Genomic DNA, 12,342 nt, shown 5'->3' on the forward strand with positions numbered 1-12,342 from the left:
GTCTACTGCTTGGTAGGGTGGAAAGACTTAAACTGCATTTCTTCATCTTTTAACAGTGACAGACACTTTGGTTAAGGCGGGTGACTTAGCAATATGTGACTAAAATGAGATGTTTTGGTTATTTCTGGCTTTCTATCCTTTCTGGCCCAGACAGTTCAGATAAGCCAGAGTTGTTATTATGAGAAGTACTTACACTAAAGTATGTGTTGATTATCTGAAATTCAAATTTAGCTGGACATCCTGTATTTTATCTGGCAACCCTACCCAGACTTTAGTTTTGCAAATTGAGACTTCCTGTCTCTGCATAGAAAATGAGTTAGCCTCATGCAGGGTTCTCAAAGTGTGGTCCCCGGGGCACTAGCATCTCCTGGGAACTGAAAATATGAATTCTCAGCCTCCCCCCACTCCCAACCCTAGACCTACTGAATCAGAAACCCTAGCGGTAGATCCAAGCTGTCTTGTGTTTTGACAGGCACACTGGTATTTCTGATGCAGCTAAAGTTTAAAAACTGCTGGCTGGCCTAGGGGCTAGGAGCAGACTCTGAAGCCAGACCATCTGAGTTCAAGTGCTGACATTGATACTTACTAGCTCTGTGGCTTTGGGCAAGGATCTTAACCCCTCTGTGCCTGGTACCTCCTTCATAGGTTGCAGTGGGACTCACTGTGAATGTAAGACACTGAGAATAGCATCTGGGACTTAGTGAGTGCTGCAGGTGCCTTAGCCACCACTCTCTGTCCTTCTCTAGCTGTCCTCATTGACTTGCCGTCTCTTCAGTGTGTGTTGATGCACGTGTGCACCTGAAACTAACTCCTCCCTTCCACTTAGAGGATGTGAGGGAGTCTTTGTGAGATCCATCAGTATTTTAGTGCTATGTGCTTTCCATTAGCTGCATACGAGGACCACAGCATTTTCTGGCTAGAAGAGCCAGGTAAGTTGGGTCAGGGAGAGCATCTGGCATGATTGGTTCACTTAAAGAGCAGAAACAAAACAAGCTCAAACACACCAGCAACTGCTGTTGACTGTGTCGAGAGAAGATGGCAAAGTGCTTAGCCAGCGTTTCCTAATAAGGAGGATCTGTCAGGAGCCCAGTAATGAGATGCAGGGTTTAGGCTAATGAGCTAAATGGAAACAATACATTCTTTTCTTAGGGGCCCCTGACAATGAGATTATTGTCATTCCCCAAAACAACATTTCGGTAAGGATGAGGGGATTCGTGGTAGTTGCTGCATTGTAATTGGGAGCGGGGGCTCGGGGAGGGCCAGGGTGTGACAGCCAGAGCAGAAACAACCGGGCTGAATTGATGTGATGCCTCAGTTGCATGAACTGATTGTTCTCCTCCTTTTCCTTTTTTCTTTTATACTTTATGTTGTTTTGTTTAAAGTTAGCCTGTAGTTGTGTGACATTAAGGGGAATAGGTAACTGGATCCTGCTTTTATTCATGGACTGGTGACTGTGTGGCCCACGTTTGTGTGCAGGCAGGCTACCAAATCACCCAGCAGAGGCTGCCGATCGCTGTGAATGGGAGCCTGACGTATGGCATCTGCGTGGGGAAGACGCGGAGGCAGGTGACCGCCAGGACAGTGAGGGTCAAGCAGATCCAGCTGGAGCAAGACAGTGGCAAAAGCCTCCACGACGACCTGAGGTCGCAGACGCTCGTTGATTTGAACAGGGCGGGTAGGCTTGGAGTATTCTCATCACTTCTCCTTCCAGCCACCTCAGTTCTTGGGTTTTAGGCAACTTTCCTCCCTTCTAGAGTTTTCCCAAACTAAGTGAGAAGAGAAAGCAGGCCCAGGAGCCTGACAGATGGAGATCAAAATATCAGCATTGGTATTGGCAGTGAGCACGGCTTGAACTGTGATTACTGTGGGGCTTGCAAATAATTCTCCCCTAAAATTACAGACTCATCCACCCAGTCACGGGCCCAACAGCTGGGTAAGTTAAGCAGACATTAAAAGAAATGAACTAAAGTTAGAAATCAAAAAGTGGGAGGAAAGAGAGAAGTGATTGAGAGGCTGGAACCACTTTGAGAGTCTTTCAGCATTGCAGGGTTTTCCTAAGACTTCAGCCTAATGTATCTGCTGGTGTGATTAGAGAGCTCCAGTCGGTCTGACTATGCTTCTCTTTGGTAGGCATTGGCCTTCTGGAATTGGTCCTGGAGCCCGACCTGTCCTGTGGAGAAGAGGCAGCAACAGCTGTCAGGGAGCTGCAGCTGATACTTCAAGCCCTGGGGACCAGCCAGGCAAACATGGCAGGTAGAAGTCACAGAAGCAAGGTCCTTCTCTCCCTTCTCCCTTCCTGATTCCTGCTGCTCTCTGACTTGAGTTTTGTTTTTCGCTATCACTTATATTGATATTGTTCATGTCTTTTTTTTCACCCTAGCCTTTTGCACTCCTGTTTTGCTTTTTTTTGTTAGAATTTTCCTTGGATTCTTTTCTGGGCCCCAAATCAAATATAAACACACAAACAACAGCAGTGCAGAGACACTGAGGCCATAATGAAATTATGGGTTTGAACAGTTTAATCTTTCTCAGGAAGAAGACATGTGCTTATTGAGAATAATTCTGAGTTTGTGAGTTCTGTATAGGTAGCACTGAGTTGCTAGTTGCTGCTTTTCCTTTTGGTTTGTTTCTTTTCCTTCTTCTATAGAATTTTCATCCATGTACAGCTGAAGCCAAATTATATTGACTGTAAGCCAAGATTATGATTGCACAAAACTTTAACCTGAGATAAAATCTTAAATTCAGTAAAAATATAGTAGGAAACTAAACCAAGCAAAAGAAACACTTGCACCTTGGGACCAAGAAAACAGATGTAAAGATCACAAGTGTTGGTCAAGTACAATTTCTTCTTGACTCTCGCCTAGTGCTGCATCACCCTCCCGTAAGTCCCTAAAGGCTGGTCTTGTCCAGGGTTTTCCCCTATTTTCTGTTCCCAGGGACTTTTTAAAAATTTGTACCCTCCTCAGAGCACTCCCTGATGGAGTGGGGACAGAATTCAGGTTCTTAATATACAATTGTATTTTTCCCTAGCACAGAACAGTGGTTACAGGGGGTGCCTGGGAAATGCCGTCAGTGGTGATGTTCATTTCCTTGCTAGTACATAATATTATTTACCAACCTTAGCATGTCACATAATGTATTTGCATGTTACAGAGGGACTTCTGGATCTGTAATGCCACATTTGTCACATAGGACATTTCACAAGCAACAAATTGTAATATCAGAACCCTGGTACAAGTTGAATCTGAAGACAGAACTTGCTTATTTGCTCTCTGCTTTGGGCTAAAGACTGGAAAAGCACAGGCACATGAGTTTGAATGGCGTAAAGGTTAGCTGCCTACAAGTTTGCTTTATAGAGATGCTTCTCTGTTTTAGAGTAAGAGAATTCTCCATTTTAGATTTATCACTCATGCTGCCTTTTTTACCCACCAAACATAAATGAAATATGGGCAGGTTGGATGGTTATCCACTTATGCTCCAAGTGTTGATTCTCTGTTGCTTTAAGAAAGTTTTTATTATCCCATTCTTCTTCAAAATAACTGTGATTCCTACCAACCCTATGGGGTAATAAATAGGCCACCTGTTAGCGAGAAATACTCCCATCTGGTTCCTTGCCAAGAGATAAACCATAATGGCAAGAACTCATCAGTCAGTGACAGCTGAGAGTGTTCATTAAATCTCATTTGTTGTGACATTTTTTTGTTCCTTTTAAATACAAATCCAACAGCTTTGCTTCTAGCACAGCAGCCAAGTGCCTTTGGTTGTTCTAAAGTGCTATGGAGAGCTAAGGTCTGCCATGAGTCTGCAGGGGGCCAGCTTCTTGGTGCTGGTAGCATTTTATCAGCCCCATCTCTTTTGCCTGTTCTTCTGTCCCATCCCCATAGGACCACTGTGTTGGCATTGGAGCCTACAGCTGGGGAGCTGGGGGCCACCCTGAAAAGGTGGCATTGAAGACTAGTGGACACCCAGGGTGCTTTTGGAATGAGGCCTAAATTGTTCTGGGCTGTGACTCAGTGAGTTCCTGATAGTTTTGCTAATGAGCATGGACCAGCTCAGCCCAGGTTCCAAGTCATTTCCTTCTCAGTGGACAGCATTTTGCCACCGTTGAGGAAAACCTCAGAGCAGCTCATGGAGTTGAATGTACAGATGTAGACATAATAAGCGTTTCAACACTAATAATATCTACCAGTTGGAACGTTCAGTATGTGCTCATCAGTTCACTAAGCATTTTCAAATTAATTTATTATCTCATTTAAACTTTACGACATTTCTGAGAAATAGGTGGTATTGTGCCTGTTTGCAGATGAGGAAACTGAAGCTTAGAGAGGTTGGGTTATTTGCCCAGGGCTCACAAGAAGTGACAGAGCTGGATAGCTGGGATTTGAGCCCAGATGCATCTAACTCCAAAAGCCCTTTAAGCACAGCACCATACTGCTTCCTAGTGGCAGCCATGGCAGTGCCATGACAGCCACAGTGTCAATTTAGGCAATCTGGCAGAATGTAGATGCTGAGGACTCTGAGGTCCCAGGCCCGTGTTGGAATCCTGTCCTGCAACTTGTAACTGCAGGAGCCTGGGCAAGTTATTTGATTTCTCTGAGCTTTACTCTCTACACTTATAAAAGCAAGCTCCCAAATAATTGTGTCTGGAAAGAGTCAAGAAGAAACCAAAGAGGTCGTCAGATAGAATTAGGGGAGCTGCATGAGAGGAATGATTTAAGGAGCAAACAGGGAATTCCATTTTGAGTATGTTAAGTTTGAAATGCCTCAGGAATGTCTAAGTGGCTTTGTCATTAAGCTATATTGCAGGGGATGAATGTGATAATGAATATGAAACTTAGCACAGGGTCTGGCAAAGAGCCCCTGCTGGGTAAATGTGATGTGCTTTCATTAACAATAATAAGTAGTAGTACTTTTATGGAATCACCACTCATGTGGATGAATGACCTTTGTGATATATAGGCAATAAAATTTGGTCACGTTATTTTCTTGTCAAAACTTGTTATTTTAGTTTTGGAGAGCGTTCAGCGATCAGAACAAGATAGCTTAGTAGACCTTCCCACCGTATCCTCAGGACCCTGCTGTCTGCAGAAACAGTTTTCTGTCCTGCTATTCTGTTACTGTTGTGTAAATGTGTTTTAGGGAAAAATATGAAACTGCTCTGTATCACTGTGCTCAGTGGTATAGTTTTTTAGTTTTGCTGTTTCAAATCTCTACTTCTAGAAGACAGAAATTGAGCTTGATAACATTCTCATGATGTGTGAATGAAGGTTCTCCCTCAGTGGTACAGAATGCACTGAAGCAAACCTAACTGGTAAGGCTTTTGTGCACTTGAGGCAATTTAACTTAATTTGTTTAAAAGGTATTTTGTCCTCACTGGATAGCACGTCTTTTGTTAATGTGCGATACTGCATTTGAATCCAGGTTAGCGAACTCTCTTTCAACACTGCGGGACACTAAACGATTCCTCTCAGATATTTATGTAGTATGGTCTCTTCTCTGGGAGAGACTGAAATTCATACTTTCATTCCTCTTCCAAATTAGAATTCTAAGTTGTGAAAGATAGTTTCATTTTTAAAAGCAGGTAAGGTCCAATTCATGGTTCCCTGAGTTCAAAAACAGTTGTCTCCCAAGTATTGAGATCTGATCGAGCAGAGCTCAGGATACTTTGGAAGTTTTCCTTTGAGCTTAATGGGCCTTTCAGATGATTCCAACTGTAGATTAGTCCTATTCACACAGAATTTTAGAACTTATCAGGAACCTACAGTGGCATAGAAACCCGTCTGCTTACTCATTGTTCGGGAAAATGCCAGTTTGGGCATTCATCATTCAGTAAGGTTTAATTTATTGAACAATCACCATGTGCCAGATCCAGCCCTGGGTTCTGAAAAAGACACTGTTGCTGCCACAGAGAGCTTATATTCATGAAGGAGCCAAATATATAAACAAATAAAATAATTATAGTGACAGGTGCTTCAAGGAAATAAATGGGGTGCTGTAGTAATACAGAGTAACGCTGGGAGGTGATGATGTTGTTTTTTAACGCCTCTCAGAGGAGGTGACTTTATATAAGATCTGAAAGATGACTCACGGCCCCAGGTAGCATAGAACCAGGGGATGAGCATTCCAGGGAACTGCTGAGGGAAAGGCCCTGAGCTGAGAGAGTTTAGAATGAGAGATGAGCAAGGTGACACAAGGCCACTGCGGGGAAGCCTAAGAAGCAGTGGCATCAGATGACACTGTAAAGGTAGGCAAGGGGTAGATTACAGATAAGAGCAAGAAGTTTAGATTTCAACCCAAGCCCAATGGGAAATCATTGAAAAGTTTTTTAAGTAAGGGAATGACGTAGTCTGATTAACGTTTTAGAAAACCACTCTGGCTGCTCTGTGGGAGGTGGATTTTAGAAGGGTAAGAATAGAAGCCAGGAAACCATTTGAGAAGCTTTTGCAGTAGTTTAGATGGAAGATGATGCTGTTTTGGATGGTGCTGGTGGCAGTGAAGATGGAGAGATGTGTAGATTCAAGATGGTTTTTAGAAGTAACAGGATTTGTAACAGGCTGATATGGGGGTAAGAGACAGGAAAAAGCAAGGATGCTTTCAAGGAAGTTTGGAGAGCTATGGGGGTGCTGTTTCCTGAAATTGGAAGATAAGGACAAGATTGTTTTTGTGAAGGCAAATAAAGATTTAGTTTTGGAAATTGAGATGCCTGTGAGGCCTCCAAGTGGAGGCATCAAGTGGATATTGGAGGTGTAAGTGTGGAGCTCAGAGAGGTCTGGGCAGAGGAGAGAGATTGTAGCATCATCAGCACTTGGGTGGGGTTTAAAACCACATACCCCTGCACAGAGAGTGTAAGCAAGGAAGAGGGCCCTGAGTTTGGATGGGAAAGAAGGCACTAGCAAGGGAAACAGAAATAGCATCCAGGAAGGTAGGAGGAAAACCAAGAGAGTGGATTAGAGGCCAAGTGGGGAGGATCACTTGGGGCCAGGAGCTCAAGACCAACCTGGGCAACTTAGCAAGATCCCATCTCTATAAAATAATTTTTTAAAAATTAGCCAAGCATGGTGGCGCATGCCTGTAGTCCCAGCTATTTGGGAGGCTAAGGCAGGAGGAACTCTCAAGCCCAGAAGTTCGTGGTTACAGCAAGGTATGATTACACCACTCCACTCCAGCCTGAGTGACAGCGAGACCCTGTCTCTAAAAAGATAAAAATAAAAAAGAAGGCAATTCTGACAAGGGCATTTTCAGAGAGGTGGGGCAGAAGCCAGGCTGAGGTGGGTTTAGGAGTAAATGGGAGATGAGACAGTAGAGCCAATATATGCAAACAAAACTTGTTTGAGAAACTTTGCCAAAAAGGAAGCCAGAGAAACCATAGCGGAATGACTAATGGATTGAGAATTGGGTTCAAGGGAGTAGGTTTTGGGATTTGGATTTCTTTTCAAAATGAGACATATTATTGCATGTGTCTATATCCGAGGGAATTCTGAGGAAGAGGTTAATGCCTGGTGTGGGGAAGGAGGTAACTGAAAGAGTGATATCCCTGAGAAGGCAAGAGGGGATGAAAACCTGACCAGTCCTCAGGGGCCTTCCATTCTGGTCTGAGAGAAAAGGCTAATGCACAGTAGACTCGAGTCACAGACTAAGTTCTGTGGTGTAGACTGTGTATCTTCTGGGAGTTCCGAGGACCCATCAGTGGAGGCTAGCTTATTGGTGAAGGTTTCAGGAGAAGGAGCTAACAAACCTTGAAGGATGAGCAGAGGTTGAAGAGAGGGACAGTAACACTGATGGGAGTAGACAGGGAGTTGCGTGCAGAAGGCTGCCCTGCCTGGAGGAGAGCTTTCTCTCGGAATGAGCATTGGGAAAATATACATCATATCACCTGAGACCAGATGAGCGCTCTTGTATACCAAGCAGAGGGGATGAAGTAATCCAGTGGAAACTGCCTGTGTGCTTGAGTGAGCAACAGGAATGATGAAAACTGTGTCGCGGTGGGGTGCAAGTCGCAGCCATGTCGCGGGTGACAGGACAAGGAGGCATTGCCACGTCGAGTCAGGATGTGATCCTGTAACCTAGGCCTGCAGTTCCGAGACCTCGGGTGAGGGCGGCAGCAGGGGACATGGAAAGGAAGTGACAAATATGAGGGATGTTTGGAGGGAAGACAGGATAGGTTGTAATTGTCAGTTTGGATTTAAGGGGCAAAGAGAACAGAGAAGTGGAGGATGACTTCGGGGTTCCCAGACCGAGAGTCTGATGGTATGAGGAATAGTTGAGACTTCTTGAGATTCAGATAAGCACAACTTGTCCACAAGGTGATTAAAAATAAGGGGCTATAGAACTTTTGTAAAAATGTTGAGAAGTCAGTGCTGGAGATAGAGTGCTAGAGTAATTTCTGAGCTGAAAGGCGTCTTTTCCCTGACTGTCCAGAGTGGCAGTTGGAGCCATGTAGCGTGTGAGCTGGGTAAAGGGCAGGCGGAAGGCAGTGCAGGCTTGAGCGCCAAGCTCACGCTGGGAGAACGACAGAGAACCAGTTCCAAAGGGCTCCTTTTCCTGGCATGGAATTGTTTTATACTATTTTATTATTTTAATATGTTTTTACTGTGAAATCTTAGAAAATGAATTTATTCACCCCATCAAGACACTCAGGTTTGGCAGATTACTTCTTAATTTAAAAACTTACCTAGGAAAATAAAATTCAGCATTTTAATGTAATGAAATTAGAGAATAGAGCATTTGAGCGTTACTTTGTAAGGTGCAAAATGTGGATTATTTCTTATCTTCATCTCTCTCGTCCTCAAGAGCCTTTTAGTCCTCTCCACATGTTACCTGCTTCTTTAGGAGTCGTTGCTGCTAATCCAAAGGGGCTTTGGGTTCAGAGAAGGTGTTCCAGGATAGGGTCTGCCCTCTCGGCGTCCCACCATAGTCCCACTTCCTAGCAGCGCTGTCTTTCTGCTGCGGCAGATCCTTGCGGCCATCAGAAAGGATTCAGAGTCTAGTTTGCGGAAGGAAGAGATTATTACAGTACCTGGGAGAAGGAGGAGGGGAAAAGCCAGGTTTCAGCTCTTGCCCTTGAGCTGTAAATTCTCAAGGACTCTCTTATAAATCTCCTGGAATCACTGTTAGAAATCCACATTCCTTTGGAGAGCAGGGTAAGGTTATCAGATAATCATTTTTGAGGCCTTCCTCCCAACTCAGCTTTGACAGTTTCAAAAAAACTTCAAAATAAAACTGCAGAGTAAATCTCCATTTTAATAGTGCTGTTTTTCTTATTTCACACAAAAGAAATTAGATCCTCCTAACTGGTATATCCAGAAATTTTCTTCTCTTCTGTGTGTGCTTATCAATATACACACACGTTCAGGCACACCCCTCAGATGCCTTGGGACTGTAACTCCTCTCAGGTGTACAGAAGTACCAGCCATGGACTTCAGAACCAGCCGCACCTTTTCTAAAGCTAGGTTGTTCTGATGACATAGCACGTAGAGTGAGATATTGCTTCCTTTCACACTCTCCCACTTTATAAAAGACCAGGTTGCCTCATATAATTTCTAAAGAGCCGTTTTTTTTCCCTCTGCTTCCAGAAGGCCAGTTGAGAGTGGATGCCAACGTATCCGTGCATCACCCTGGGGAGCCTTTGGGTGTTCGAACCGAGGTGAAGAATCTCAATAGCATCAGGTTCTTGGCCAAAGCCATAGGTGAGTGTCAGCTCTTACCTCCTGCTGTACCTGTCTCTTGCTGGATAACAAGCCACCCCAAAACCTTGTGGCTCACACAGTAGCCATTTTCAATTTCACAGTTCTCTGGATTGGGTGGTTCTTCTGCTGGTCCTGCCTCGCCTCACTCCTGCGGCTGTGGGAAAGTGGCAGGCAGCTGACACAAAGGGTGTGAGGCAGCTTGTCACACGGGGGACCTTGGTGCCAGGTGTCGGCCAGGCATCTTTACCCACATAGTCTTCCTTCATTCACTTGCCTAGCTGGGGCTTTCTTGTGTGGCTGTGGGAGCCTTTCAGGAGGACCAAGGCCTTAAGGCCTCTTGAGTCCTAAGCTGTAGAACTCACAGCTACCATTCCAACACATTCTGTTCAAAGCAACTTGAATTCAAAGCCACTTCCAGGGGAGGGGAATAGACTTCCAGGGAGAAAGGAAGGAGAAGGTCCCCATAGGAAGACAGATTACAGACAGTGAACTCTTCTGGCTCTAAAAGGGGACACAATCTGTGTTTCTGAAGCCGTAAAAGGTTTGAGTCAGGGAAAACCCTTATAACCCAAGTTTGTGAGGGACGGCTTGGAACAGATGGAAGAAAGCTCCACTTCACCTTGAAGGTGGTAGTGTTCTGGGACCCATTATTTTAAGAGACAGTGAAGGTAACATAAGAAAACAAGCAAACAGGTTTTGGATAGATGAATGTATAATGAGTTACAAAGAAGACCCCGGCATGTTTTTGGCCGTCCCCAACCTTCTCTTGTCCTCTGAAGTACTCTTAGGAGGAACAGCCTAAGAGAGAATTCTGCCTGTGGTCTGACTCAGACTGGAAGAACTGAAGCTTTACTATCATGGGCTGAATCCTCCAAGCCTGTGATTTTTCCACCACCTTTTTCTCCCTAGTTGGGCCTTTCAGCCTTCATCTCGGGTCAACCAAGGACAGCATTGGAGTCAGGAGATGAGGAGCAAAAACTGACACATTTTGGCATAGCTGCTGCTTAGCAGCTGAGATAAAAGGGTTTGGATTTGGGCGAGGGAGTGTGGTGCATGGTGGGATGGGGAATTAAGGGAAGACTCAAGCTGTTTTCACAAAGCAGCTTAGCAAGTATGGCTGTGTTTTGATGACCACAGCCTGCATTGTTCAGTGGTGCAGGAGCGTGGCATGGAGCTGTGGTTCTTAATCATTTCAGCTTACAGGTCCCTTTGAAAATAGAGTGGAAATTCTGGACTCTCTCCAGAAGATGTCCATATGCACACCCTTTCATTCTGTATACAATCTCAGGGGGTAACCAGAACCTTTTGAAGCCCACCCATGGATCCCAGGGTAGGAACCCTTGGTGTTAGGCAGCATTCCTAAATCTGAACCTGACCTGTCTCAAAAAACTGAACAGGTGGCCCAAGGCCCTTCCCAACACCAATATTCTGTGATGGCAGTGAGAAGAAAGTACAGCATCTAAAGGAAGAATTATTGTAAATAATCCTCTTCCTGATTATTTTTTAACCTAAAGATTGAGAAAGGTAATTATTGCTTAACTGGATAAAAGGTATAATCAAAATATGTTACTAAATTATTATGTTTATCTTAGACTATGAAATTCAGAGGCAAATCAAAGAACTTGAGGATGGAGGTGAAATTCTGAATGAAACACGCTCATTTGATTACAAGTTGGGGTGAGTTTGTGTTGAGAGCACCTTGACCACAGCCAGGTGGGGCACCAGAGATCTGGGCTCAGCCACAGACCAGCCATGGGACCTTGAAGAAGGTATTTAGCTTTTCTGCACGGTGGTTTCCTCACTAGTAAAATTAGAAAAATACTGTATCCTACAGGGATATAAAACGCCCTTTGGGGTTGTTAGGAGATTTGAACTGACCCACACAGGACACAAGCACTTAGTCTGAGGGCCTGTCCCTTCCTTTACTTCCAGCTTGCCTGCTCTGTGTCGAGAATTTTTACTTCCTTTAAATAATGTATCAGACATCTACTAGTGTAAGCTAGAGGTAGGAGAGAGTGAAGGCCTGGTTGTAGAGATGCCTTTTTTTGGTTTAGATAACTTTGACCCTAATTTTCCAACTCAGAATTTTGAGGATGTTATACTTTAAACAGAATGCTGGAAGAAAGCTCAAAAGCCTAGAGTTTGAGCTGGCTAAAAGCTGCAGATATTAGCTGCAACTCCTTTTTTTTTTTTTTTTCTAATTATTGTCCTCAACATTTCTCTTTCCTTTGTTATTATTTTTTCATGTATTCATATACACGACTCCTGTAGAAAGCTGAAGAGCTTGAATTTGCCTGTGTCCCTTATTGGTAGGGGAAACCCCTCTCTGCATGTAGGTGAGCCAATGCTGCGTACAGTGTGTGTTTGATGTGTTCTTGCTTAACATCGTAGGTGCACCGTGCCAATGAGAGACAAAGAAGGAAAACAGGACTACAGGTGGGTTACTCTTCATGGCAAAATACCATTTACATGTTTGGGACTAGAGGCAAATTTCAAATCCATTTAAAGATCACTATAATAATCCTGAATAGTTTTTAGGAACCACTTTTTATTACGGTTACAAGAGAGAATTATCTAGACTTCTTCTGTTATGTGTATACTGGGAGAAGTACTGTTTTCATGATCTGGTAGCCTCGTAGTGTCTTGACCAGATTCA

The 12,342-nt window shown here is 44.1% G+C and overlaps 1 protein-coding gene across 1 annotated transcript in view; it reads left to right on the plus strand.

Annotated features, from left to right (window-relative positions):
• GATB (glutamyl-tRNA amidotransferase subunit B) overlaps positions 1 to 12,342 on the plus strand; it is a 71,470-nt gene that overhangs the window by 30,219 nt on the left and 28,909 nt on the right. Inside the window, exons 4-8 of the mRNA XM_012783713.3 lie at positions 1,477 to 1,675; positions 2,131 to 2,253; positions 9,573 to 9,686; positions 11,279 to 11,363; positions 12,078 to 12,122. Of these exons, the coding sequence (XP_012639167.2) occupies positions 1,477 to 1,675; positions 2,131 to 2,253; positions 9,573 to 9,686; positions 11,279 to 11,363; positions 12,078 to 12,122 (566 nt within the window). The remainder of the gene's footprint in view (positions 1 to 1,476; positions 1,676 to 2,130; positions 2,254 to 9,572; positions 9,687 to 11,278; positions 11,364 to 12,077; positions 12,123 to 12,342) is intronic.

The sequence above is a fragment of the Microcebus murinus genome, chromosome 15, assembly GCF_040939455.1.
Source record: "Microcebus murinus isolate Inina chromosome 15, M.murinus_Inina_mat1.0, whole genome shotgun sequence".
Classification (NCBI taxonomy): domain Eukaryota; kingdom Metazoa; phylum Chordata; class Mammalia; order Primates; family Cheirogaleidae; genus Microcebus; species Microcebus murinus.